This window comes from Ursus maritimus, unplaced genomic scaffold, assembly GCF_017311325.1.
Source record: "Ursus maritimus isolate PB19 unplaced genomic scaffold, ASM1731132v1 scaffold_5, whole genome shotgun sequence".
NCBI lineage: Eukaryota > Metazoa > Chordata > Mammalia > Carnivora > Ursidae > Ursus > Ursus maritimus.
In genome coordinates, this window is record NW_024426663.1 from 1,605,116 (window position 1) to 1,622,699 (window position 17,584).

Genomic DNA, 17,584 nt, shown 5'->3' on the forward strand with positions numbered 1-17,584 from the left:
ATGTGTGTTGGATAATCACTCGTCTGGTGTATCTCCCTTGCCTTTCTTACTTAACAGCTTCTAGAAGATGGGATCTGAGCATACAAGAAACATAGGAAGTTGGAATTTTAATTTCTTCATTATTTTGTTGTTTCCAAAGATTTTACATGTATAAATAAAAGTTCATCTCGTACAATTCAATAAAAGCTATACTATATATATTTTTAAAAAGTTTATAATTCTTTTATGAGTCAATATGTAAAACTTGAACCTTTAATAAACTAAAAGCATGTTTTAATATAAATAAACTGTGTATTTATTTTTAAATTACTATGAAAAATATCAGAATAAATTACTAGACACTCTTATCCTCATTGATATGGTCTGTTTAAGTTGCTTTAACCTTCAGTACTGAAAAACAGTTTCATATATGTGAACTTAAAATATGTAATTTAACTTCCTATATTCTTACAAAAGAAAAATATAAACTGGAAAATAAGGATTAATAACTCACATGCTAATCTCTCACCAAAGTGTCATATAATATTAGCCCAAATACTGCTGAATTTTGATTTGCTATTACATAGCCAGGATGATGATGAATGTGTTCTTCCCTTATTACAGTAACATATACACACAGGGTTTGTTGTGCACATATTTAAATAACTATGCTAACTTGATTAGGAATTGTGATCATTTCATTTGAAGTTGAAGAAAGCTGGAAGTGACGACACAAAGAGACTCGATCTGTTACCGGAAAGTAATTATGGATGCTGTGGGCAGGATGCAGTAGAAGATATGACTATTAAATGGTTTAAACAAACTGAGTTATTTTTCTCATTTAATAACGAATCTGGAGATAGGTAATTTAGTGTTTTATCAGCTCAAAGATGTCCAGGCCAGAGCTTCTGCAGTTCTTACCTTTCTCTCATAATGATAAGGTGATTAGCCCTGAAAATTACATGCGCATTCAAGTCAAGAAGCAAGGGAAGGCTTGGTGCCACTCATTGGTCCTTTTATCAGGAAAGCAAAAGCTTTCCCAGAAGCCTCCACTTGCTTTCCTTTCCAGTAGTCTCTGCCACATGACCACCCCTTGCTGAAAGAGTGGTTGGGGAGGCAAGCATGAGAATTTCCAGACTCTTGAACAGAGGGATGGTGATGGATGATTCTTTGGGTGGCCAACCAGAGCATCTCTTAGTGGATCAGCTCTGGGAAGTGGGTAGAAGGCTCCTTCAGATGTCCATAGGAAAGTGACAGACTACCAAAATAGAAATGAAAATAGCAAAGTAGTCATTCGCTTCATGAAAAATTTATTGGAACTCTTTTACATGGCAGACACTACGTAGCTTTCCGTAGAAGCAATGGCGCTTCCTCTGTACATTGTTAATTAATGGCTGGTGTCACATGGCATTCAACATGAATGACCTTTGTTTCTATTACCCTGTAATATTTTCAGAATATGTAATAGAATTATTATATTACGGAAACTATAATAATAGAATATGTTATTTTATTCCTCTGGAGCAAAGGGTCCACTTCAGATGAAGGCTTTCTATAGTTATCAGATGACAGGAAATTGCTGGAAAACACAAGCTGCACATGTGTCCCAGGAGGTGGAGGGTGGAGCTGTGCTACCTGTGTTAGCAGCTGTACAGGTAATTGGGGGCTGTACTGTTCTGCTGGTAAAAATAATGGTGGAAGCATAGAGTAAAAGTACTTAAACTAGGCTTTTTATTCCTTATTTAGATAGCATTCTTTTTCAGGAGCTTTACCTTCCTACTTAGGTTTCGCTTTTGTGACATCCCTTAAATACAAAGCAGCTGGTTTTTTATTAAAGGAAGTGGTCCAGAGATTGTACTAAACCAGGTCGAAATAAAAATATGTTTATATAGTTAAAAACGGACTTGCATATGGAAGAGGTTTTTATTTTTCTTTAGCATTTCCCTCAGTTGAGACATCATTGTTTAGGATAAGTGTGTCTTCTCGACAAAGCAAGGATTTTGGGCCTAATATGGTAGCAAGCTACAGTTCTGAGAGTAAGCCCCTTCCCCTCAAATATTTCACACAGATGCTTGCTCATTGATTGAGCGGCCAAGCTCAAGACTTGCAGTGCTCTTTACAACTCATGCAATTGGCTTCCTAAGAGTGAACGTGCACTTTTTGCCTCTCATTCTCAGGTCCTGTAGGTTTGCAAGCCTCCTCATGAAGTGACCACTAAATACCACTTGGCCCAGGAACTCCCAACTCCACATCAGCATTATTTCCTTAGGATAGCTTTTCCCCAACACAGAAAAGGCTTTATGTAGTACTACTGAGAAAAGAAAAAGAATTGAGACTGAATCATTATGCAGCTATCATAAATGTGTGTGGAGATTATTTAGAAATGGTTGTGCTTTAAGGACACGTTGGTACAAAAAAGTTACAATACGATGACAAGTCTGTAAGAAAAAAGTAAACTAATGCTAGGGAAAAAACAATAGTGCTTGTCTTTGGAAGGTGTATTATAGTGATTTTCTACTTTTCTGTATTTTTAAATTTTTATAGTGAAAAATCAGTTTTTCTATGAAGGATTGCATTTAACTTTTATCCAGTGAACTGACTGCAGCAGTGAGAGCACTAGGCTAGGAGATGGGCCACCCAGATCTGTTCTCTTCCTTGCCACTAAGTGTGACCTCCGATAAGTCATGACCTCCCTGGGTGTCACTTCTCTTTAATGAAATGAGCTTGCTGGATTAAATGATGAATCAGGTCCCCTTTTAATTTTAATGATTTTATGACTTCCATGACATCACCGTATAGGGTTTAAGGATGCTATGAAACTCACAGTATAATTTTATCTCGGAGGATGGAAAAACGATTCAACTCACGATGTCACATGTAAGGAAAATGTCCACCGTGTCACGCTCGGATAGTAGCAGCGCTTCAAGTCACAGAATGCAAACTTTTGGTGGCTCTTCGATGATTTATTGTCACACCGTACATGCAAACTGCTTTACAGATCCCGCAGCAGTCGGGTATGCGCTGCTTTCGGCATGCTCTGACACAGCTGGGCGCACTTAACACAGAGTAACATTGGCCCTCCTGAAGGTCAGTTTCAACAGCCTACCAACATCCATTTTGCCCCGTGTCACATATTCTTTTACGTTCCTAGGAAACACCAAGACATGGGCATGTTTAGTCCCTTACGCAGGTTATCCAACCTGAGTCCAAGAAGCAGAGTTGCCTGTGGCTCCCGTGCCGTCTGCCCTCGGCTCTGGGCAGCTGAGAGCGCCGAGGACTCTGTCCCATCTGTGGAAGCAGGGACCCACGGTCAGTCACTGCCACTGAAGAATAGGGAGGCTCCATCAAAAGCAAATGGGCATGATTTTGATGAATTCTCTACAAACATTTTCTGTATTTACATTACGGTCAGCCTACATGTTTATCTAAAAAATATTGTAATAGATCTCTGTATGAAGGAGTCGATAGCACCATTTTGACAAATTTTAAAATGAGAAGTTCACAGCTCCTTTTTCAGTACTTTTCAGTCAGACATTGGGAAGGTGGCCTGTGACCTTGGCTGTGTACACTGAAATTTTTATACTTCTTCTTTGTCCCCCAATCCTACATGCACTTGTTTCTAGTTAATGACCAGCAGTCTAAACTACTGGACACGTAGGTTCCCTGTATATGATGGTATTCCATCAATCAAATCCTCCATGCTTCTCTGAGCTTATGTCCCGTTAGTCCAGGAAACTTTCAACAACCTGCAAGTACAAATTTTTCCTCTAGGATAAACGAAGAGAGACATACCAGCTCATTTCACAAGCCTGAAAAACCCTGGTAGGAAGTATTCCTTTCTCAGTGCCTGCTAACGTGGGTTTTCTGTGTACTCACAGTAGCTCTTAGCTTCTCTTTGTATCTCTTAAGACGGTATCTGTCTCTGCTTCTTTTCCAAGACTTGGATCATAGTCAGCTTTGTCCCTTCTTTGTCCCAACCTTTGTTGTTTCATTGGCCCTGAGGAGTCATGCAGCCATTCACTAATCACACAGTATCTGAGACAAGCAAAGTGGTAGGACTACTAAAAGGATGTAATCTGACTCCAGTTGGTAAATACTTTTTAAAGATAAGTTTCTTGAAGATGGATGTCAAATACTGCCTGCAGTGAGTGATAAAGGGATTTATAGAAGGCTGTGTAAAGAGGCAAAAGGGAGGGAGAGGTAGAAGAGAGGCCTTGACAGGACCAGCGTGATGTTTGGGGAAAGCAGTTGTGAAAATTTCACATTCTGTTGTCTGAGACCTAACTTTTTATTATAAGTTATCTCGAAGTCTAAACTTTCAGGTGTGATTCTATCCCAGTGGGGATCACCCTTTCCAGTCTAATAACTTAAAGGTCAAAATAACTGTCATAGAAGGAAGCATGACGTGGGCCTCTACTGGCAAAACTTCAGCAAGTTGTTAGGTCATTTTCTAGAGTTCCAGGGAGTTATTCAGATATTGGAGTTTTGCAAAGTTTACTCAGAAATCACTCTGATTGTTGACTCTGCTTTGTCAGTGGAGACCTCGCCAGTGCAGTTTTTGCTTTAGTGACAGAGGCTTTGCCTCAATGGATGACTTGAAAAAATGTCTTTGATATATTGGGCGATTTTTATTCTATTTAGGAATGCACCGAATTGGCCAAACTCCATATAGGAGATTACAGAGGGCTAGATGCTCTGAGGAAATGGTGCACACTTATCTACCCAGAACAAGAAAGGAGTTCTAATTTAAACTTTGCCCAAGATCCAAGACTTTCCTGCAGACTAGTAACATTTCCCTATAGAGTCTAGTCCTTCACACTGGTGCTGCTCCTTCACCACTGGGCCTGGCATTTCTCCACTCTGTAGATTTCTCAGGCAAACCTGCCCCCTTTTTCCTCCCTCCCTGCAAAGATTCTCCCCATCCTTCAAATCCAGCCTGTGTTCCCATGAAGCTTTCCTAGATCAACATTAAAGGCAGAAGGGAGTTTCTCCTTTCCATCCCTAGGGGACTTAACTGCCTGCTTAGATTTAGCAAAGGCTATGTATATACACCTGTTCTCTCCCAACTACAAAGCTCACTCCGAGAGGGGAGCAGTGGGCTTAATTCATCTCTGAACTCCTCCATCGTACATAACTGTTTCTCCGTGAAAGTTTACTAGGAAAATGGGTGCCTGCAATGTCCTGGGAAGCTTCGAAACTGGCACATCATTTTCTTAAAGCATGCTTGTGACGTAGGCCTGATACCCCCTAAACTAGCACTACTGTTTAATGTCTGGTTCTGAGAGGAAACTTAGCTATTGACTTTGGTCTATTCATTTTTAAGGGAAGCAGGTGACCCAATTATTGAAATGTAGAAATGTGAATTTAAGTCTTAACAACTGCCTTCAAGCTCTGACTGATCAATAAAAATGAGCAGGTGGGAGCATGAAATCCTAATCTTTTTATCTCTTTCCTCTCCTGTTCCAGTAAAGTCTCCTTACACACAGGAACCATGAGGAAGGAGCAGACAATTCATCCTTTCCCCCCCTGAGTTCTATAGTGTATCCCAGTGGCCCATCCTATTATAATCACTGCAGCAGTTTAAAGAAAACAGCATATTATTTAGTTAGAGTCATGATATCATTTTAGATGTTCCTAATAATAAGCTGTTAATAGGTTTTCTATGCAATACCTCATTTGTAAACTTTTGGCTACAGATGTTCAAGGTCAACAAAGGTCATACATGCCTACATTTCTCGATATCTGGGTTACCTGCTTCCCCTAAGGCAGATATTGTGGAATGAATCATTTCTCTGTGACAGAAATAGACTAAGAGAAGGGCCCTTCTTGGATTTCTAAATGTGTAAGAAAAGTAAAAGCAAGCATTTATTCAAGGCCCTCTCTTTTTGAAGAAATGAAGTATCTCTCAGAAGATCACGGAGATTGGGCGGATTGGAAAGTAGCTTCCTTACATAAAAGAATTGGCTGTTTGCCCGCCTCTGAGCTATTGATGAGCCCGCCATTGTCACTGAAAGCCACATAATAAAGCATATTACTTCTTTAAAATGATTAAATGAAAATGCAGTTGATATAAATTATCTAAGAACATTCTGGAAGATTCAAAAACAAAGCGCTCTCTTATTTCTTAGTTTACTAAAGTAACATCTGAAGATTGACTTGAATGTGAGCAAATATCAGTGCAAGATCATTTACAGGATTTTAAATATAAGGATCACATTTCTAAAACATGCTCAAAATGCTAGAAATCTTTTTAATCCCTCTCTCTTAACCAGGTCAATTCATACTCTAAATTTCTTTTTTCAGGAATGATACAATTTGGAATTTTTAGTGCTGTAGGGATATTTCACTGTTAAGTTGTACGTACAGCACAGTTACCACGAGACCATCTGCAAAAGAAACAAAGCTCTCCTAGCTTCCTCTGGGAATAAGAACCTTAAGCTAAGTGCAGGAAACCATGGGAATCTATATTCCTAGATATCAGCAAAAAACCATGGCGTGCCATGGAAGCATGAAAGACCAGGGTCATCAGTTTTTGTTTTTTCTGTAAAGAGTCAGATAAACCTTTTAGGCTTTGCTGGGCCATCCGGTTCAGTCTCTGTTGAAACTTCTCAACTCTGTCCTAGTAGTGTGAAAGCAACCAGACAATATTATAAATAAATGAGCATGGTCGTGTTCTAATAAAAACTTTATTTATAAAAAACAGGCCTCTGGTGTATTTGGTCTGTGAACCATAGTTTGCCTGATTCCTCAAAATTGTTCTTTGCAGATTTAAATTTATTTCCTTGGGTAATGATGTGGAAATTGCTTCTTAAAAAATGTACATATAAGTTTGATATATGTATCATAAAAACCATAGATAAAAGAATGATTGATATTCAAATAAGAAAGTATAAACAGTAACTTCTAACTCATGTACTAATAATAATACCTTTTGCCTGATACCCTTAGTTCACTGGGCATAAGGAATTACTTAACCCCCTGTCTGCTGTTCCCACTCAGTGAACTCACAAGAAATTTTAAAATTTCAAGGGAAACACACTACTGTTATGTTGTTTGGGTTTAACTATTTAATAAATGGACATGTTAGATAATTTTTTTGGCTTTGGGAGGACCATGAAAATAATACTGAGACTAAGGGTGTATGAATAGAAACACCCTGAGAACTTCTAATGCAATTAGTAACCTTGACAATAAAAGGTAAACAAAATCATCACTCACGAATGTGCTTTGTCCTCTACGTTACTGTCAGGTGCTGCGTGATAGGCGATAAAATGGGTCAGGTTAGCAGGAGGCAGTTACAAGATGACAGTTTTCAATTTATAGTCATACCTACTTATATCTTTTACAAACCAGATGAACTACTAGACATGGTTCAAGGAAAGGACAAAGAAAGGACCAACCTAATAAATTTTTATCCACAACTGACTGTCAGACTGAGAGCACTTAGGAAAAACCTCGTCTTTCAAAAATTCTAATGTGGAGCCTATTGTATTTGAGTGCCCCCAAATAATCTTTTAAATGGAAAAGACTATTTTTAACTGGCTGAAGATTCAATATCTGTCATTTTTAACAATGAGTCATAGCAAAGATTACACAGATGTAAACATTCCATATTCATGGGTTTTCCAGGTCAATCTTCAAAATGTGCTGAAAACAACTATTAAGAACAAGCATGATTCTGTAGCCTTAGCATTGCTGTTTAGTTTCAAACTGAATTCTGGGCCGCCAAGGGCCCCTCATTTCTCCAACAAGTCTTGGATTCTCCTTCCAGGGTCTTAGAAGATCTCACAAGCCAAGAGGGCAGCCTGACGGCCAGAGGATGGAACAAAACATTGATGTGGGACAAATGGTAGCAAACCAAGACATTGGAAAGAGTAACTGGTGGAGTTCCATTTTTTCATTACTGAATAACGGCAATATACCAATATTCAAATAGCATCACTTTCAGTCAGAGCATGAGAAGAGGTTTCTTTCCATTTGGCTCATCTGAGCTCAACCAGGTCAGACACCTGGAATCTTCTGAGCAATGTCTGATTCCTTCGAAGGAGTCAGATGGTCCGCTCTCATTCAAGGCTTCCATCTTGCTCTAGGTGGACCTCTGGGCCAGGTGACAGGGAAAAGGCTGAGTCTCGAAGGAAGTTAGAATCATGCAATCAAATCCTCTAGAGTATATCACAAGCACTTATGAAAATTGGAATTTTGAACAAGCCAACATAAATTAGTCAAGTTTGTTATTGCTCTCCAAGATAAGTATATAAATGGTTGAGCTTTGTGAGCTGAGATTATATTATCTGATCTCAGGTGATATCTGAAAGGAGTAATAATGACAAAAACTGGCCCTTAGTAGATCAGAATGTAGAAAGAGGAAATGCTGAACTTGGTAACCATGGTGGGTAGCTGATATCTCTCCAGTGGTCTTTTTTTCCCTTATGTGTCAAGGAGCCAGAAACTCACCCTGAGTTGTGCCAGGGGAAGAAAAGGACTTTGAAAAGAATGTATAGAAAATCATTGGGTACATTTCTGCTTATCGTATGTTTATGAATATTATAATGCTAATATTGTGTTTACATGCACATAAATGTTTTTAAAAAACACGGACGACATACATAGAGTCTAGCCATTAAGCAGTATTTAACCACTAAATCCTCAGATGTTAGCAATGACCCTAATGAGGAACATATCCATGATGAACATTAAGGAAATTGGAATATGACCTAATAGACAGTAATTGCAAGGATATTACAAATCCTATTTTGTAGGCAAATGTCTGGAAACTTTGCACCATCTAAAGTAGACCTACATAACCAGACTGAATGCTCTGCAATGACAAGTAAATTACATAATGGCATTGTAGTTATGTAAATGACTCTGCTCAGTATATTTATTTCAATTTTATGTGGAGTCAACCTTCATCCAGAAAAACCGAGTGCTGATTCACTTCGTTGACTTTTCTTTTTTTTTTCTTTTTTCATTTGCTTTGCAAGAACAATCCTAAAACTGAATAAATGGTTTACTAATTTTATTCTTCGCCTTTCTGGCATTTACTTCTGTTTTCCAATTTGAAATGCAACCAGATGCTTCTGTGAATTATGAAACAAAATGGTTCTCTCTGAATCTTCAGTCTGTAGGCAACCCACCAGCAGTTACCTTGCATGTGAAACTGGAAATAGGGGTTGCTAGACATTCTAAATTACAAAAATATGTTTAAAATACTATGTAATTGAGGTCACAGTAAAAGGCAAGCTATTCCTTTCTTTTTTAAGTTTGCCACTAAAAATGGCTATAGAACCTTGAGGATTATTCTAAAATAGCAGTATGTAAGAAAATTCTAAGCTTTTTGAATCCATGTATAATGGCAGTGTTGATTAAATCGTTCTAAGGAAATCTAAAAAAAATGCCTGCCAGTGGTCATTCCCATTTTGGGGGTTATGGGATGATATCATCATCCTCAACATATAATCCTTATCATGCAAATTTATGTTTCAGTAGATTTGTAGAAAGAAAGATTGCCTGTTAAAAAATGATGCCCAGCTTAGTCCAGCCCTACAAAATCCTATTAACATTTTTTGTGCAGTCCCTCCTGAAGGGGGACCCATGGTTTGCTCACAGTAAATTTTCATACACAAGAATACTATTGAGTATGGCAGTACTCAGGAGACTCTAGCCGGTAGTCAAGATTCCAGGGCCCAAAGAGCGATTTGAGGGACTGTAGCCAACAGACAATTTTGCAATTGCCCAGGAAAGTACTGTTTTCTAAAAGTCGTGTTGGGAAACATCCCTTTGAAGCACACGATTAAGCAGATGTGGCCAAGAGTTTTTACGTATTTCAGTGTATGACACTCTGAGCCATCTTCTCTTTGGCCTCCTACCAGCTCATCCATGGGAAACTGAGGCAGCTCAAATCCAAGCATAGAAATCCACGTGTCACTTTGCTTAAGAAGTACCGCAGAACCGTTTTGCTCCAAAACTCAGCCACTGTCACATGTGGCTGTCGAGCACTTGATGTACTAAAAGTGTAACATGTACTCCTGGTTTTGAAAACAGTGTCAAAATTCAAAATATCTCAAGTTTTCACATTGATTATACACTGGAATAACAGCACTTGCTCTAGGTGATACCTTCCACAATCATATTATTCTAATTTCTACCCTATTTATGTATTTGTGGGACAAATGAGCTCTTAAAGTTTGAAAAAAATCACTGGGATTCCAATTAGACTTTTTAAAATGGGGAAATAATTCAAGATTGTCTTTTTTCATGGCTCCTGCTACGCGGGGCCCAGCGGCGCAGTCAGGACTGAGGGGGAAAGGACAGGACAACTGCCCTCGGTTGGAGCAGTGGGGCGGGGGCCGGAAGGGGCAGGATGTACTGATCTCCCACTAACTGCCACTTCTGAGAAGACCCATTTCCCTCTCTGCTTTCCTTTTCCAATATACGGGACACTTACCCTGCATGTCTGTGAAGTCTTGTTAGGAAAAGTACACGGGGCAATTGATCTTCTTACATGGAAATGTTAATGCTTAGTGAAAAAGGCAGTCTTAAAGGTTAAAAATAGTGAGCCCTTTACAACTACAAACATGGAAATTCTGAGATAGGATAAAGAGGGAAGGAAAGAAATGGGGAAAGAGGATAAGTATCCTCTACAAGCTAATAAAAATAAATCAAAACAAAAAATATTCTTTTGAGCCCAGATGAGGGGCTTTTTCCTCTATGTTGGTTACCTGCCAGGCCCCTAAATTATGAAGTCCTACCTTGTTTTCTTCTCACGAGAATAGTGTAGTAAAGGAAGATTTGCACTTGGAAAGCAGAATGTCTCCCAAAGTCCAGTAGCCCCCAGGAACCGGAGATTTAATTTCGTTTTCCAATTTCATAGTTTTGAGGAAGAGCCAAAAGAAGATCTTTTTTGATGAGGATTTTTATGTGACAGTCATTTTTACTGCCCATCGTTTTGGTCTTTGAGAATAATTCCTTTTTTAAAACTGAGGACACTTAAAATGTGATGCATAATTTGATAAAAACGTTTACTTCAACTCAAACTAGAAATAAATATGAGGTACTTGGAATTTAACTTTGTTTCCTACAGGGGAAAAGTGTTCATATGAAAATCAAAGAAAAATACTTTGAAAAAAATCATGGTGAAGTATTAGGTCTAATGTTACAGCTTCTCATGAGTCTGATTTGAAACCAGTGCTTTCTTTTCATTTTTTAAGGTAAATAAAACCTTGCACTGTCCTAAATTTCTTGGCATGGTAACTAAAAACTACACTGTAAAATTTGAGGACTTCTACTCCAAGTATGAAAAAAAAGATATACCAGATTTTCAGAAATATCTTTAGTTCATAAGCAATATATCTAGGTAACCATCAATTGAAGGAAAAAAGGACTTTCATAAACAAAAGTTTCCTTATTCTAGTAAAGTCAATAATGAACGATCTTATAACAGGATATTATTTTCACTCTATTCAGACATTTTGTCACCAGCCTTTGGGGTAGATTTTTCTAAATATTTTAAACTTGGTAATTGTAGAGTTTATCCAGAAAAATGTCACTGTCTTTAAAGTTGTACAAACTCACGAATAAATCCAATTTTATCTGAAGATGACATGCAGTCAACCTTTGTGAGTGTAAGTCCAGTTCTTAGCTCCTTTTCTTCCCTCAATTTCTTTAGCCCACCTTAAGTGTTGTCCATGAGAAAGAAATTGTATTAGCAGGGGAAGGAAGGAATACATCCCTCAGCAGGAGTTTGTAAAATATTTTCTCCAAGATTGTAAAATGGCAGGATTTTGTGATCGAACATTTTTGGTTATTAGTAATATAGTAGGTATAAATAAGAACAAAATAAGAAAGCATTCTCTACACAAGCTTTAAGGGCATTTTGTTTCATTGCCCTTAAGTATGCTTCAATTTCTTACCATTATAAGTGGGATTTTTTTTTTTGTATGTATCATAAAACTGTAGCCTGTAATTATCTCCTTGTAAACAGTCTGTTCAACATTGGACAGTTTGAGCACGTTGAAAAGTATGATTTTGTGAATGCCAGGGGGACACGTCTTAGAGCACTACCTAATATCAGTTAAGCAAGAGTCCAAAGGAATTACTGCTTTATGAAGAAATCCAAAAGATGTATGATGACTAGGTTTTCAAAGCAAAAACAATTACTAGTTACTTTAATGTGTGCTACTGGTCCCTGAACATGTATGTTTTTAAATGTTATGTTGTGTTTACTTGCAATTTCAAATTCAACTCCTCGGCATTAGGTATCCATTACATACCATAGAAGACACTATTTTTTTCATAAAGCAGTCACATGCATGAAATTAGGATTACCAACTGATAGATATTTTTTTTTTTTTTTGCACCTCAAAAAACAGAATCACTATGGTGCATACCATGCTTCCATACCTTCCTTGCTGAAGGACAAAATGCATAAAGTGCCAGAATTTGGCTTCAGATTGGAAAGAAGCCACATCAATACTCTGGCAGGATCGCATCATTCTGCTGAGCTCCAAATCCCAGAGCCGGGTTTTCTTGCCCTTCTTTGGGGGCTGCTGCTTCCTCCATGTTCTTCAGCTTCTCCTCTACTAGGCCCTCCTCTATTTCCGGGTCAGCCACCTTTATGCCATCCTCTAGTGCCTTGGGCACCACGCTGGTGGCGTTGGTAGCATTTCTATCAGCATCTTTAACTTCCCCTATGGCCTGTACCTTCATCAGCTCGGCCTCTGCCCCCTCAACTGCCACTTGGGCCCCACCTCCTTGAACTTTCTCTCCTTCTGAAATAGATTTAACATCTTCACTGCCATCCTGGGTCAGAGACGGTGCTTGGCTGGCCTTCTGGCTGTCTTGGATGCTGCTGTGGCTGCTGCTAGCGCTTCCCAGCCGGGAAGAGGCCACGACGGCTTTCACTGCTGCCTGATTGGAAACAGAAAAGCATCAGGTGTTACTTTCACTTAAAATCCCGAATCAGAGCTCAATCTCAGCTTTGCATTTAGAGAGTTTGTTTTATCTGTTTTATATGTTCAAAATATTCCAAGATGGTTGAATGAAAACTTGGAGAATGAACAGCAAAATCTTTTTAATTTCAAGCCTACTGTATTTAATCATCTGGACAAGTGAAAGCTTGGATAAATGTGTTTGCCCCTGGATTACTTGTTTTCAAATACTTTGGACTTTGTTTCCCAAAGTATTTATTTCATGGAACACTAGTATTACGAGACAAACAAAAGAATCCCACGGTCATGTTTGTTTGAGAAGTCTTGCGTTAAGTCAAGGTTATTTAATCCATGGTATTTCAAATCAGTTTGACCACACAATCCCTAAGGTTTATTTAGTCTTTATCAGCCTGTCAGTGATGGCTGAATAGAACATTATTTTTGACCCTCAGTTGTTCTCCTAAATCCTCTGCAGATATAGTCAGTCCTAAACACCATTATGTAAGAGAAAACCATCTAATATATATGCCACATATATTCTATATGAAGGTATATTTTGGATATGTCTTATATATATCTATCATGTGAATTATATTTTGGATATATCTTATATATCTATATGATATGAATTACAGTTGACCCTTGAACAACATGAGTCTGAATTGCAAGGGTCCACTTGTGTGCAGATTTTTTTCAATAGACACATTGAAAAATTTTTTGGAGATCTGAACAATTTGAAACCACTCACAAAGTATGTAGCCTAGAAATACCCAAAACATTAAGAAAAAGTTAGGTATTATTGTAAGAATACAGCACATAATACACAAAACATCCAAAATATGTTTTAATCGACTGCTACCGGTAATGCTTCCAGTCAACAGTAGGCTATTAGTGATTAGGTTTTTGGGGAGTCAAAAGTTACAGGTAGATTAACTATGTTGAGGAATTGGTGTCCCTAACCCCAGCATTGTTCAAAGGTTAGTTGTATTTTAATTTTTATCAAGTATGGGAATTTATTTACATTACAAAATACAGTTTTTTAAAAAGTTTCCCAATTTTCACACATTCAGAAAGAAGGTAACTTTCTGAATAAGTTTCAGTTTCCTGAGCAATGCTGTTCAAGCAGTTCAGTCGTACTTAAGTAAGAAGCAGTGATAATATATTTGGTGAGTAAATCTCAACCTACAATACATTTCCCTTTATTAACAGCGAATTCTTATGAGAGAATAACATGACCTTCAGTTGGGATTTCAAGGCAGGATTTTCCCTGGTACCACAGGAAGTGAATAATATTATTAGATGAAGAATAGTGGAATCATCTTTAATAGTTCAAGCTAAGAGAGAGATTTTTTTAAAAAACAAAACACAAAACGAAACAGCAAAACAAAGCAGATCTTACCTTAAGCTTGCGCCGGGCATTGAACTCTTGGAGCTTCTTTTGGGCAGTATCCATGTGCACAAAATTGGCTGCTTTACCTGTGACCCATGGGTGCTGCAGAGCTTGGAAGGTAGTCAGCCGTTTCTTAGGATCCAAAACAATTAGTTTTCTGACCTGAAATGATAAAGAACCATAGATTTCTTAGGGAGATTTTTATGGTGACCCAGGCTTGCCTCAAGGGCACTTCTAGGTCTTATTCTATTTGCCTAGCAGTACCACTAATTATACATTTAAAAAAAAGTTTTTAAGCCCTCAGTGGTCACTGTAAGGACAGTCTCAGGTGGCAGTGGCTGAGGGGGTCTGAGAAGACAGTCGTGTGTGCCACCTGAGAGGCCAGACAGGCACACGGCTTTCCAAGGGAGGTCAAAGAAACAGGTTCTTGGTTGCCTGTGGACTGGAAGCTCTTTGAAGGAGAAAGAGCGTCTGAATAATTCTAGGCTGCGCTTAGCACCACTTAGAATTCAGAACTTCAGATGCATCTCAGTGGGGATGGAATCATTGTGCATTCATCACGCTTTCTGTGGGGATTTTTTTAAAAGATTTTATTTATTTATTTGTCAGAGAGAGAGAGAGAGACGGTGAGCAGGGGGAGCCGCAGGCAGAGGGAGAAGCAGACTCCCCACTGAGCAGGGAGCCCCATGAGGGACTTGATCCCAGGACCCTGAGATCATGACCTGAACCAAAGGCAGACGCTTAACCGACTGTGCCCCCCAGGCGTCCTACCTGTGGGGATTAAATGGCAACAAAGGGATAGTACCATAGGCTTTATGCTTATTCCATGGCTCTGTGATAAAATTCATTCTAATAACTTGAAGGTTTTGAAGGAACAAGCCAAGTGCTAGAGTAAAAGGGTGTCAGTGGTTTAGGGCCATGATTTGCTTAAAGGATTAAATTCAACCCAAGGCAGATCATTCTGGGAGGTTGACCCCTGCGAATGAACAGATAATAAACTGCCAGGGAGATCAACAACTGAAGTAATTCCTGGCCCTGGGCTCAGAAGGAGTGACCTGGAATGAGGTAGAGACTGTTTAGAATTAGGAGGCATGTTCCAGCCCTAGTTACATCTCTTCCCTACTTCTGTGACTCTGGACAAAGACTGACATATGAATTGAGTGCCTACGGACAGTCTCCTACACCCTTTTCTTACATGCTCTCTTTTCCACTTTAAATCCTTTGTAAATACTTTCTTATGTACATATAAAAATGTTTCAAAACTTGTGTAATTCTTTCCAGAACCTTACCAGCTTGGAACTATTAGCTCCAATCCACAAATGAGGGATGGAAGGGAGCTCAGAAAGATTTAGTGCCTTAACTAAGGTTAGACAACTTATAACTGGTGGAGGCCCTATTCTAACTCTAGTCTGTCCTCCCTCAGAGCTCATTTCGTGGCCACTACACCGCAATTCCTCCAAGATCAGTCCACCCCTCTGGCCTTCATCTGCCCATGTGGCACATGGGGACTTGGGTGGTGTAAGGCCCAAGGTCTTTTCTAACTCTGCTAAGCTAGGAAGAACTGAATGCAGGCTAGCACAATCGGTCAGTAAGTGAAATGAAGAACAGGTATCTGGTTCTCCTCTTCTTTTCTGTGAAACTTGCAAAGAAATGTGTGTTTGGGGTATAGAGAGACAGAATCTGTAGAGGGCAGAGATGTGAGGCTGCTTAGGTTAAAAATCTGAGAGGAGGTGGTGGGAGGTACAGCTGATTAAGGAAAAAGAACGCACAGCAGTAAATAAATATCTGATTGCAGTCAGAGCTGTCACCTGTGGGATACATGTCCTAATAATTTCATATAAATGGTACCTAATCCTTAACAACAGTTCACAATGAGATCTTTTCCTCCCATTTTCCAATCATCTTCATTTTCCTCATTACCATCCTCCTCCTTGTGAAAATACAAAGAATTTACTGAAAGTCAGTATGTGCCCCCAAATTCCCACCTGTCAACATGAATCTTTACATTTGAAGATATCGATGCACCGAACTGCTGAACTTGCTGAAGGTCAGTGACCTTGCCAAGATTCAACCCCAAGCCCTGCCATGACCCTACAGCTCCCTTACAACACGAGCCCACCACTCATCGGCACTGTTTCCCTGCTGAGTTCAGAATGGATGTGGGTGCTGGTGATCAGTACACATCTGTGGTACTCAGGGATTCCTTTCGTGCTGAAGTTTTATAAATGTATTAGCCCAAAGGTAAGATTTAGCTGAATGAAGGAATATCACAGCTAACCCTCTTACCCACTTCATTTTATTAGCGATGAAAAGAAATGGAAGGAGGGCTATATAAAGAACTGTTAAATGTTAGTTAGTGGCAGTCAGTTAACCTGCATTATAGCCCCTAAGTCTCCACCGAGAGAAAGGTACTGGGATCATCCCAGAAAAAGAAAACTAAAGCAGACAGATTAGATAACAAGCCCCAGGTCACGCCTCTAGGTTATGAGGAAGAGGGCCCTTGAATCCAGGTATGTCTGACTTTAAAAATCCACAGTCTACTTCCTGATTCATCGTTTCATTCAAAAAAATGCTACTGAATCTGTACTATATGCCCAAATGTTACTAAGATCTGGGCACGCATGCCTCGACCTCTCCCACCCAGACCTTACGATCTAAGTAAGGAAGCTCTTTCCACAAGTAAATGTAAGTTGCAACCATCGTGAAAGAGTAAGTCCAGAGGGCAACAGAACAATGTGGCAGAAGGAACGAAGCAACTGTGGGAAGGAAGGACTGCTGAAGTGGGGCAGACAAGGCCACTGGAGGGTCTCAAGTGGCAACTAGGGCTTGACAATAAGAGTTACCCACGCAAGAGGAGTATGCGTGTGTGTGTGTGTGTGAGAGAGAGAGATGGTGGGGAGTGAGAGGGAGGAAGGCAGGAGGGAAGAACAGTACAAAGCAGAGGAAAGAGAAGCAAACTATATCCTGAGCTACCCTGATGAGGGACTGGTAAGTCCGGTGCCCTGGAGTGAAGACCGTCAGAGGCCAGTGCTGTGAAATAGATGGCATGGGCAAGGCGACAGATTCCTGACCAGACCAGGCAGTGCTGTATAGATCTGCTTACAGATTTTGGATTTTATCCTAAGAGCCTCAAAGCAGGAGAGTGATAGGATGTGATTTATTTATTAGGCCCTTCCCCTGGATCCTGTGTGGAGAGTGTACCTGTACGGGGCACAGAGGTGGCAGGAAGGCCACAGGGTAGGGTGTGGCAGTGGTCCTGCAGGAGAGGACAGGGCTGGCCGGGGCA

The 17,584-nt window shown here is 39.5% G+C and overlaps 1 protein-coding gene across 1 annotated transcript in view; it reads right to left on the reverse strand.

The window, feature by feature from the left end:
* Positions 1-6,646: 6,646 nt before the first annotated feature.
* Positions 6,647-17,584, reverse strand: part of CAMK4 (calcium/calmodulin dependent protein kinase IV) — a 209,837-nt gene continuing 198,899 nt past the window's right edge. The window contains exons 10-11 of the mRNA XM_008704943.2: positions 14,308-14,460; positions 6,647-12,888 (exon numbers count right to left, since the gene is read on the reverse strand). Coding sequence (XP_008703165.2) covers positions 12,448-12,888; positions 14,308-14,460 — 594 coding nt within the window. The 3' untranslated portion in view covers positions 6,647-12,447. The remainder of the gene's footprint in view (positions 12,889-14,307; positions 14,461-17,584) is intronic.